The 12,539-nt window shown below is 36.0% G+C and overlaps 1 protein-coding gene across 2 annotated transcripts in view; it reads left to right on the top strand.

Annotated features, from left to right (window-relative positions):
• Nucleotides 1–12,539, top strand: part of AKAP6 (A-kinase anchoring protein 6) — a 287,337-nt gene that overhangs the window by 133,786 nt on the left and 141,012 nt on the right. Inside the window, exons 6-7 of one of the 2 annotated variants that reach the window (XM_027812532.2) lie at nt 5,400–5,496; nt 6,769–6,935. In XM_027812532.2, the coding sequence (XP_027668333.1) occupies nt 5,400–5,496; nt 6,769–6,935 (264 nt within the window). The remainder of the gene's footprint in view (nt 1–5,399; nt 5,497–6,768; nt 6,936–12,539) is intronic. The other variant, XM_027812533.2, reaches the window with a different exon arrangement.

Here is a 12,539-nt window from a genome sequence, read left to right on the forward strand (position 1 = left end):
CTAAATATATGACCATTTCCTTGTTAACATAAGGGCAGCTTTCACAGTAGTTATTTTTTTGATTTACTGAACGTCATTGTTAGGTAGTGTTCAGGAGTGTGAAAGTACCATATTATTACATGGCTTATTAGGTTATTAACTCGAGTATGTTGAGAGTAGACAGTGACCAGACAGAGACTTTCTGTGTGGTCAGAACTCCTCAAGGAAAAAAAAACAAACACCAAAAAACCAAACCAAACCAAAACAAAAACAACAACAACAAAAAAAACAACCAAAAACCCCACCCAAAACCCGCTATCTTTGCATAACCAAAAGTTGAATTCAGTACTTTATATCTTGGTATTTTGTCATAGCAAGCTATTGGGAGGTAACTGTGCCAGGACCAACATAGTTGCAAAAGTATATTAAGAATATCAGAACAAATTTTCAGGATCTGTTTCAAGTAATATTCCCTTTAAGAAAAATGTAATATGATAATTAAAAAAAAAACCAACATTTTTTTTTTCTTGGAGATTATTGGTATATGGCATGTATTTAGTAAATAAGTGAAACACATTTGTTGCTCCATTTTCTTGGAACTTTACTGTGAGTTGAAACTGTCTACCTATCCAAAACACAGCATGGCTGGTAATATTTGCAGGAGTTTGGTTACCCTTCCAGGATTGTCTCAGTGAAAGAATCACATGTCTTTTCTACCAGAAACTGTACCCATCACTCTAAATTTCACAATTTAATTCTATCTGTCACAGAAGGTGTTGTAATTAAATGTGCTACATTATTAGCAAAAACATACATTCAACTGTACCTAAATATAGAAGTCCCTACTTTAGTAATACTGTGGTTTTCTTGAAAAATGCAAATGACTATAGGAAATTTTAAATTAAGCTTTCTATTTAAAATTCTAAAATCATAGCTCACTTAAAGTTGAATTGTCTAAACCATTGCTCTAAAAATAAATAACCTAGAAGTGGTGATATTTTTCTCAAAGGTATTCAAACACATAAAAAAATGAACCTCAAGAAAATTAGGTCTCAGGGGTAGCCCAGTACTCCACACACACTAATAGTATGATTGACTGAGATAATTAAAATATTTATTTTAGTACATTACCTTCATCTGGCAGTAGTTGTAATCTGCTGTGTCATTTAAAGTAATCTATATTAACATATACATTTTAGGTTCACATGATACTTAGTTGCTTATTTGTGTTTCAGAGATGCAAAGTACTCTAGAAATCATTAGTCGGACACATCATGACTTAAATAAAATACATGCTTACACAAAGTCTGTGTGCCTCTGGAAACAAAAATACTCAATATTTGACTTCCCTTACTGCAGATATGAAGAGGTCAAGACCCAAGTTGTGCTTTATCACATTACAAAGATTTGTTAAGAACAGAGGGTTGCGAAACAGTGAAAGATTGTATATCAGAGCTCAATATGTACATACTGTAGGATAGCTACTCAGTAGAAGTTTCCTAAATATAAGTATCTACAGCTGTAAAATATATCCTCAGGGGAACTTCAAATAAATATTTTTTCAAATATTTTTTCTCATCCCCAGTTGCACAGGCGAATAAGATGAGAGGGCGAGATTATAATATGTTGGAAAAGTACTCTTATTTTTAGTGTGTTCAGAGCCCAGTATAGATCAGGAGGTGCCTTTTTCCCCATGGAGGTTCTTGCAGTATTGTTGCCCTATGAATCAATCAGTTTGCTAAGTGTCAGGGGACAGCTTCATTTTGTGAAGGCTGAGCTCCTTGGCCCCGTGCAGCCAACAGAAGATAGCACTCCTGGGGCTTTGTACTTACAGTTTTGGAGTCTTTATTCCTGTTTATTTACAGTTCTGTAGCTTTAACAGAACTGCATGATTCCTGCCTCACTTTTCCTTTCTTGCTAAATAAGAACAGTTGATATTTATATATAGATGCATGGTGACTGGGAAAAGTGCAGAGAACTTCATAAGGATGTTTTGCTTCTTGCAGCTTGTAAACTACATTATATACACTGTAGTGCTAGGGATGACATTAATGTGTTGTTTAAAAAGCTGCTGTCAGGCCAATGCACATGCATTTTCCATAATGTATATGTGCTCATGTGTGATATTTAGACTGCTCCATAGCTGCAAATGTGTCTGGTAAAATGGCTTTGATTAATTGACTACCCTCCTCTTCTCCTTTCCTCTCCTCAAATGCAAAGGCTCCATTCATTATCAGGGAAGATCAGAGGAGGAGGGGAGCAGAGTTCCTGGGTCGCACGCTGTTAGAGTTACAATTTTCCAGATGCCATAAGTAAACAGTAGGGAACGGGAAATATCTGGGATGGGAGAGGACCTCTATGTTTGAAGTTCCTCCTTCATTCTAAATATTTCACCTGATTTTATTTTTAGCTGTGCAAATTTGCATCTCTCCATTGTATAAACATGTAATACTTGTTACATCTTCAACTCTTCCTTTTTCATGTGTCACGTTATCAGCCCTGCGGTATGAGGAACCATGAACACCGATGCCCTGATTGAGGGCTATTCTTTCCAGCGTTCCTTGTCCATTTGTTTCTTTTTCTTATGAAATTACCACCTGTAAGGAATTATACATACATATATAATTCTAAAGCCAAAACTCACATTTCACCTACATCAACTGACAATTTCCTTTTCTTCTGTTGGTATTTAAACTTACATGAGTGGTTCCCTTCTTTTAGTGTGTGCTGGTTTTGGCTGGGATAGAGTTAATATTCCTCACAGTAGCTAGCATGGGGCTGTGTTTTAGGTTTTTGCTGAAAGCAGTGTTGATAACACAGGGGTGTTTTCGTTAATGCTGAGCAGCGCTCACACAGAGCCAAGGCTTCTTCTGCTCCTCACCCCACCCCACCAGCAAGGGGCTGGCAGGGCACAAGGAGCTGGGAGGGGGCACAGCTGGGACGGCTGGCCCCAACTGACCGAAGGGACATTCCACACCATATGGCATCATGCTCAGCATATGAAGCTGGGTGAATAAGAAGGAAGGGGGGGAATGTTCAGAGTGATGGTGTTTGTCTTCCCAAATAACTGTTGAGTGATGGAGCCCGGCTTTCCTGGAGGTGGCTGAACACCTGCCTGCCGATGGGAGGTGGTGAATGAATTCCTTCTTTTGCTTTACTTGTGTGTCTGGCTTTTGCTTTCCCTATTACACTGTCTTTATCTCAACTCACGAGTTTTCTCATTTTTACTCTTCTGCTTCTCTCCCCCATCCTGCCCGGGGGGAAATGAGTGAGTGGCTGCATGGGGCTTAGTCTCTGGCTAGGGTTAAACCACAACGTGGCGGCTCTGTGCTGTTAAGAGTTTATTTCTGCTAAATTTCATGTATGTTCACAGTATTTGTGCCACACATGATTTAGCCTTAAAATCAGAATTTTGCACAAGGAGAATATTGCTAGTCAAATCCCAGAAGTTTGGCCCCATCTTTATTCATCATATTTTGCTTCTTCAGTTTAACATTATTACTGGTTAATAGGTGCACCTGAAAATCAAGCTGTATTGTAGTATCTGGTGCGTTATGTTAAATGAATCTTTTCTAGGACACCAAGCCTCTTTTTTTTTCCCTAATGAAAAAGAATACCTCATCTTTTCCAATTTTCCTATCAAACACATCCACATCATCTCGAGACACTGCCACATCCAGCTGCATCTATACTCAACTTCAATTATATGAAATTACACAACCTACTCTCAGGTCCTTTAGGTTCTCTTTTGCTGTGTGAGGCACACGCATAGTGCATTTCCTGTGAAGTGCATGATTACAAACTATTCAGTACAAGCCTGTTTTAAGTAAACAGAAAATTAAATATTGTCAATGCTTGTTCAGACATGCTCTTACGAAGGAAAAAGAACTTCTAGATTTGAGTTCATAAAACTCTAGATTTAAGAAAGGGCCAGACGTAAACTAGGCATCCTTTCTCCTTCTTAACTTCTCTCGGGGCTGCCCCAGTTGTTCAACAGCTGGTACGAAACAATGTATTCAGATGCCCATCCAAGGAAAATTGGACTAGGCAAAATGCTGAAGGTAGCAAAATTCTTGTTTATTGCTCTATTTGAATGGAGAATTCTTAAAAATATTCTGTCACTAAGTGTGAGGTACACTGTTGCCTGAGACTCTTAGTCTGCCTGAGCAAGATGCCTCTTTCAACCATGACAAATACAGTAAAAGAACATCACTTTTTTACAGTTCAGGCAATATTATTTTCTGCTACACCAATCAGCCTGACTACAGAAGTTAGGAAAGAAAGGAAATGGTTGCTTCCCTAAGAAATGAAGGCTTTTGAGTATTTTGTGGTGGCTGCTACTTCAGTACTAACATAGTCACTAGTATTTGGAGACTTATAAATAAGTTTTATAAAACCCAGAAGCTGCGAATGTACTCTTGCAGTCTCCTTTCATCTCTTTCATCATCTACTTAACTCATTCCCAAGAGAAGGCAAAACAGTTTTCTTCCAAGGGGTCAAATATTGTTTTCATTCATTCCATAGACATTTCAAAGGGAACAAGAGTTGCGTGTGTGTGTGTGTGTTCAGGGCTGCACATGGTTTATGATTAAATACAGCAAGTACCCCTTTCTTTATTGTATTGTGTTTCTCTTTCTTACACACAAGTACGAGTGAGAAGCTCTGGCAAATAATTCACAAATTTATCCAAGTTATTGGTAGTGTATGAAATGGCATAACATATAGTACTGGATCATGTTTCCAGTTCCTTTCTTTATCACTAGATTTTAATGCAATTTGTAAAAATAAATTAAAAAAAGAAACAAAATATTTTAATCACTGTTAAAGCGGAGATCCTTTGTAAACTAGTAAAAATATTCGTGAAAAAAGGATGAAAAATACTTGCTTTGCAAATTAAGAATGCAGAGATCTAAAGCAGTCTGATTTGTTCTTTGAAAACGGATACGAGAGAAACTCAGAAACACAATATTAATAGTTTTGTATGAGTGCGCATAAGGCCAATATATTCAATGCTGTAATTTTTTATGGTTTCATAAATAGTGCTATCACCAACATTTCAAAGAAATCTGAAAAATACAGAGCTCATATGTGGTAGCATAAATTTAGTGTATTTTATAGAACACTGTTACTCCAGATATAGCCTACGGGTTGTGACTTTTCATAAAACCTAATGAATTTCTAGATTTGTCAGCTGTTTCAACACAGATGCACTTTGCTGATCTAATGGAAACATTTTGAGCCCAGATCCAAAATATCAATAGCTTTTAGTATCGCAAATTAGTTTGGCTATTGGGTAAATAGGGATGTGGTTCTTGATAAAAAGCAGCAAGTAATTTTGTACGTGTGTTTTATGATAACTGCCTCTCCAATGTCTGATACTGAGATTTTTCCTCTTTTTTTTTCTTCTCTTTTTTTTGCAGAGTTTTAAGTTGAATGTAGATAGCCACTGTGCTTTAAAAGAAGCAGTGGTAGAAGAGGGACGTCAACTTCTTGAGCTTATTGTATCTCACAAATCAGGTAAATCCTTCTGAAATATTGCAAGTCTTTATGTCTCCAGACTATTAAAGAATGAAGAAGCATTGCTGTAAATTACTGCATATATTCACTTCCTTATGTATTATTAATATTTACATTATCAGATTGACCTTCAAGATTTATAAATGTTTCATATACTGCATACAATGCAGTGATACTTATAAAATGAAATACTGCCTGCAAATAGTCAGTTCATTTTATTTTGGTCTTGCTGCTCAGCTGAGTTTCAATTGAAATCACATCACTGAAAACTTCACACTGACACATTCTTTGATGTAGGTGCTATGGAAATAACATTAAGATAATGAATTAGGATTTCAAATATATATATATTTTTACATACTCTGCATGGATAATTGCATTGGTAAAGCTTTATTTTGCCACTTAAACTAATTCTTACATTGATTTTAATATATTTATGAGGAATAAATTAAAAATACCTTTTTCCCTTGGTTAGGCTTGTCTTCTGCAGAGGCCTTAAATCGAGAGGAGGAGGAGAGATATGCTTATTTCCCTATCTCTATCCCCACCACCCCCTATATTTTTAGGTGTTTGTGTGACTTGTATGATAGTAGGGTTTTAATCAGCATATACTGATATGGAATGTCATCTTAATTTTGGCCTATTTGACATGCTTTTCGTCCTGGTTGAAGTTATCCTTTGGTCTACTGTTTTCTGCTCATGTGCTTCTATTGTTTCTGATCATGTGCCTCTTTCACATTGTGCCTCTATTGTTTCACAGCATCAGACATCTGTGTAATGTGAAAGCTATAGGAAATTAGTGACTTCTATGTATAGTTCCAAAAAGGTATAGAAACCATAACAGAGAAGGGTAGTGCATGTCATCATATACTTTGGAAACGATAATGTGTAAACTGCAGATAATATTTACAAAAAATGTATTCTGAAGATTCTGAAATGTTTTGAAATAAAGACTAGATATTAGAGGTTCAGACTACCAGAGCATTCCTTACTGCATAGGAATCACAGTTTATGTGGGATTTTCCTTTTCTTGAAATCATCAGCTGAAACATAATCAGAATTTAACCTGATGGCCAAAAGAAATGTTTTTACCATATAGCACTGTTGTGCAGTATGAACAAAGGTAATGCTTGAATTTATTGCTGAGAAAATACATTAAAATCCGTGGTGCAATTATTCTTTTAAATATCCTGCTAATTCTTTGAATAAAGAATAATATTTAAAGATGCAGTTGAGTTTACAGCTTTAACTCTTTTCCCCTTCATTGTGGAGAAGGACTGAAGGACATGCTGCAGATGATTGCAAGTCAATGGAAGGAACTACAGAGGCAAATCAAACGGCAACACAGCTGGATTCTTAGGGCTCTGGATATCATCAAAGCAGAGATACTGGCTACTGATGTGTCTGTAGAGAATGAGGAAGGGACTGGGAGCCCTAAGGTAAGTGGCTTGAAGTTTGCCTTATTTCCTCTTATTTCTGTCTTCTTTTGAACTAGGCACCACTGAAGTTTTCTTTCTTTTCATTTCTACTGGGTAAACTTTTTTTTAATAAACAAAATGAAATGCCTTACTCTGAAACAATAAAAAATCTTAGAACTTTCAAGTTTTCCAGGAAGACCTGTCTCACTGTGTGTGTAGAGGGGCATGGGGGGGAACATAAAACATTTAGTAAACAAAACATAAAGCATCTTTAACATGAATAATCAGAATGGTTTTAAATTGTTTTGTTGCAACTATAAATCACTATAATCAGTGCAATCACTCAGCTCTGACATCCATTAGCCGCTTGGTTACAGCAAATTAACAAAGAAGAGAGAAAGTGATTCATTATCTCATTCCTGTTAATGACTATCAGATGCATTGCTTAATTAGGGGATGGCCATTGTAGTGGGAAGAAGGTCATATGCCTTTTCACAAATCTTTTTGCTCTGAGTTTAAGTCCTCTGTAATAGTGCATGTGTTAAATACAACAAGTACTTTAAGAATAAGGTAGTGACACCTATCATAATTGTGTGGGTATTAATTATTAAAGGGGGCTTTAGTACTTACCAGTTGCCAAACTTAATATTTGTAAGAGCATTTTGAATACAAAACATGCTTATTCAAATTGGTGCAAGTAGTGTGGGGACACTACACACAATAGGAACTACTGGCAGAGGATCCATGACCTTTCATTATCATCAGTAGTAAGCAAAGGTGGTTGGGGGAAGGTGCATTGGAGAAGTGCTGATTTTTCCAATGCATTCTAAGCAAAGAATATGCAGCAGAACAATCCAATAACGTAATGTCTTGGCATGTAGCAGGCTCAGATTTGTAGACAAATTCACAATTCCGATTTCTAGAAATAACAGAGATGTTTGTGCTGAATAGATTTTCAAATTCTGATACTAGACAATTCTTTGCATTTGTCTTTAGTGCTTCCTAGTGAACTAGTTTGTAGAGTGACTTGTCTAGGATTACATGAAATGTTCTGGTGTTTTCTTATAATAATTCTACATAGCAAGAATGTTCCTAGAGATGGTGGAGGAAGAGCCAAGGATAACAATGAAACAAAAATTCAGGAAAAGACATGTATGCAGGAGACACAACTTGAACTGATAGTCCTCATCACATGCGTGGTGGAAGGTGCTGCTGTGGCACGCAGCTCTTTAGAAAGGAGGTAGTGGAGCAACACTTGGTTTCATAGTTAGGTCTGTTAAAGTAAACAGAATAGCTCAAAGCTCAGGTTCTACCCCACCAATAGTATGACCACACTGAATAGCTTGACGCATCTATGGCCAAAAGTCTAACCACATAAAACTGGTCTAAAATTCAGCTGGATTTTGCTGTGGAAATCATGGAATCCCTAGCTTGGAGTAATTATATTCAAATATTTGCTTCAAAAGGGAGAAATGGAGGCATGTTTTATGTTGCAGTAACTTTTTCATAGAGATAGGTGGTAGGTCCTTGCCCCGTGCTTTTCATCATAGAGATAGGAGCCTGAAGCAATGCTTTTTTTGTGCCTACAGTTAAATAAAAACGCAAATAGACCAAAAAAAAAATAGACCAAACAAGAAGTATTTTCAGGTTAATTCATTAATTAAATCACATCCCTGTATGATTCTTATAAATACGGGCAATAGTGCAGTCAAATGCCATCTACCTCTTCATGCTGAAAGATTAAGTAATGTTAAAATACAGTTGGTAATATAACTGTAGGTTTCAGTTTGCATTTATTTGAAAAGCCAAAAGGAACCTGAGAAGTATAATAGAAAATCTAAAGATTATATCTAGAGGGTATTTTTCTTTTTGCCTTGTTTGAGAAGCTACAGGAACAGTGCTGGTGTTAGAAATCTGTAAAGAAATAGGAAAAGAAGAAATTTCAAAGACCCTAGGAAACTTTTCCCTTAGGACTTTCTAAACATGTTTTCATAGTGCTACAGCATCTTTTATGCAAGCAATGGAGAGTGGAAGGGAGAGAAGGACATTCTGCACTCTAGAAATACATTGTCAACATTTGTATTCAAGAATTCAGATTTTGCTTATGAAATTTTTCATTTTATTGTATATGAATCTCGTAGTGGTTCCTAGTGATTGCTGTAGAAGACTCAAGGGATTTCAAATATTTCTCTTGCCTAAGCTTTTCTAAGGTATTGCATTCTCTGTACAATCTTAGAAAAACAATTAGGTCTCCTCTTTAAGTATTTACTATAACTGTTATTCAGTCATTTTTATAAAGAAACAAATGATGACTGTATTCAGCTTAAATTGAAGGATATAAGGTTTTGCCTTCTTACCCCATTGAGAAATACCTTTAAAAATAAATGTCAGAATTGCCATGATACATTCCAACAAGTACTGATCTAACATTATGAGTAGTAAACATGACATACAATACATATGACTTCCTTTCAGAATCTTAAGACACTTAGCTAACAGTAGGGGTTTTCTCCCCGTGGAAATAGTAAGTAATATTCTAAAATATCCGGAAAATAGGATGAATGTTTGCATATGTGTATGTATCTTGTGTTTTTTCACCTTCTGGAGATGTCTGAGACCACTTGTTTTGTAACAAACTCTATAATTGGGCCACTTCTCCATCAGGAAAGGCCTACTGGAACAGTATTGCTTTCAATGAACAGTGAAGAGTGGTATTGAAAAATAAAAAGATGAACTTTCTTATCTAGTGGCTGTGTTATTGCCTGAGTATTACCCTGATCTATTTAAATCATTGTTTGGTGGAAAAGTTCTGAAGACCCCGTAAGTTAAGTGTTTAACTTATGCCCATGGCAGACATTCTCCTTCATTGAAACTTGTATGGAATACTATTCTTAGGGTCACCTGTAAGTTTTACTCCCAACATGCTTTTGGACAGTTGGTTCATTACTACAGTTTTTGGATCTGGATATTTTTGTTCTGCAAGTAAATGTTTGAAGTAAGTTTTGTTTTTTATGTAACAGTTCAGAGCAAAACATCAGAATGTAAAGGCTGGTAGGTTAAAAGGATAGCGCTGTACTTTAGAAATATATATGTAGTCTGTACTTCTGGACATGTTCCTTTCCAGAATAACTGCTGTATTACTGGAAAATATTTCTGCTTTTCCATTCCAGCTTCAGAGAAACAAGCATGAAACTGTTTAAGGCATTGGGCCTAATGCTTAGAACATTGAAATCTGACTTTGTTGTCTCAGGTGAAAAGCACTCTTGGGAAGATTGTCATAACTCTCTGATAGACTTGTCTGTCAGTGGGTTATTGATAGAAACAGTAAGGATTTAAAGAATATTAGAAGGAGAGGTGAAAATAACAAAGTAAACCTAAATCACAGAAATAATAGATGGCTCAGGATAACAGAGTTCAAAGTGGTTAAAAAAGCCTTTGTATAAAGGGAAAAAGAAAACCAGTCTATTTTCCTCTTGATGTGTAATTAAGCATCCCACACGTCAAGGATCATCTCCCACTCAATTGCACATAATTTTACAGTTTTACAGCCATTCTAAATAAATGGTCTTCAGTACATAGAAAAGTGATTTTCATGAAAAAAAATAAAACTTGGTGAAGCTGTTTAATATCTACCTCAGTTTGAGATTCTGGGAGCACTCCTTGACAGACAGTTTTATAGTGGCACTGGTCTCAGACCTAACTCGTGGACTTAGCACTGCAGTCCAGAACAATTGCATCCTGTTTGACATTTTAATATGAGGATGAATCTGTGAAATGGACAAGACAGACCAAAGGTTAGAGAATGGTAACAGTCCGTCCTTTATTACTTCAGACTTGTAATGTCCTGGCCATCATATCATGCTGCTACGACTACAACATTTAGATTAATATGTTGATACAAAAGGAATATACAAATGAAGTGTTTTGGCATCTTTGTGATCAGTGCAGAAAAATATCATATTTGTGAGTCGACATTTTGCTTTTTCTCAGTGTCTTTTATCAGCTCTAGATTTCTAATCTGCAGACATCAGTATGATGCATGTGCTGTAATATAAAAGCCAACACACTGGTATTTCTTCTGATGTCTTCCATTATTTAAAAACAGGCAAAGTCTGTATTGGGACAGTCTTAAATATTGTCAACAGATAACAGAGAGTTAGTTGCATCTAGGCAGGAATAGCATATGCTAGAGGGATCATTTTACTTGGGTTGCTGGAGTTTCTTAAGTCACAGAAGAATTCTGAAACTTCACACCTCAAACTGAATTTATTTATTTTACAGTCTCTCTTTCTCTGTCTTCTACATGCACAAACTCAGTGTCAGACACATGCGTTCAATCCTACGTCTCATGTTCTTAATATTGTGGAATAAAATGTCAAATAAATAGCCATCACTTCGTCAGTAACAATTTGAAAAATAATAAAATGAAAATCAGACTTCCATCTCTGACATGGTACAGACATATGGAAAGGGAACCTCATCTGGTGGTACACATGCCATGCGGTTATCTCATGGCTTAATCAAGTCTTTTCTTGGAAAAGAAATGTACAAGGAAAGTTTGTGCTTTATTTTTTTTCTCTAATGTGTCCATAATGAGCCACATTCCCATCTAGACATGAGAGAGCTTTATGCTGTGAATACAACACCTTATAGATCAGACATTAAAGTTAAATTCCAACCACCTTTATCCAGGCTTACTTCCAGTATCAGTAATTACCATCTGCTGTCTTAATTCTTTGCAGTTTCAGCTGAATGTATTAGTCTCTTCTGTTCAGAACAACTGGATAGTGCTGGGCACAGTTAAATAGTTACTACTTTTCACTGGTGAATAAATTTCCTTATAATACCTTACAAAGTATTTACAAATTATTTCTGTGCTGAAAAGTATTACTGCAAGTCTGTAGCTCACCATTCGCTACTGCAAAAGGTGGTAATAGGGGAAGTGATTTCCTGTAATTAGAACAGAAGGTTTTGCTATGTTGCCATTGCGGCATAGTCTTAAATTGTTGAATATTTAAAATGCTGTCTGTACATAAATAGTATTATTGTGCCTAACAGCTGAACAGTTTAAAATCATACATGTGACATTTCAATTCTGAATCTTTTGTAACTTTGGAAGTCTAGACTAAAGATATTGTGATCTCACTCTTGAGTAGAAATGATGCTGTTAATTCTGCCCTACTCAGAAAAAAAATGCATTGACAGTTATTATTTTGCTTGGATTTAGGTATTTTAGTATGTGACATTACAGTATTCTTGATGTGTCAGCCTCTATGGTGGGGTTGGATGAGTTGGTCAAATGGATAGAAAGGGTAGTGGTATTTCCAAAATCCTTCTGTAAATTGATAGACAAAATTTTGGTTTTGTGAGGAATAAGCCTGTCTATTAGTGTTTTTACTGGAGCATGTGAAACACAACTGAGTTCTTTTTATATTAGTTGTTATCCAAATACGGGATTGAAAATGTCCATTAAGAATTTCCAAGCTAGTCAAAACAAGCTATGTTGGTGTAACAATGAAAAGAACCTAAGAAACAAGAAGGAATATTTGTGTCTTTTAGTGCAGCTAGACACTTCTGCTTCCTCAGTTTGCTAGTTTTTAATACCTTGCTTTATAAGTTAAGTAT

The sequence above is a fragment of the Falco cherrug genome, chromosome 7 (assembly GCF_023634085.1).
Source record: "Falco cherrug isolate bFalChe1 chromosome 7, bFalChe1.pri, whole genome shotgun sequence".
Taxonomy (NCBI): Eukaryota; Metazoa; Chordata; class Aves; order Falconiformes; family Falconidae; genus Falco; species Falco cherrug.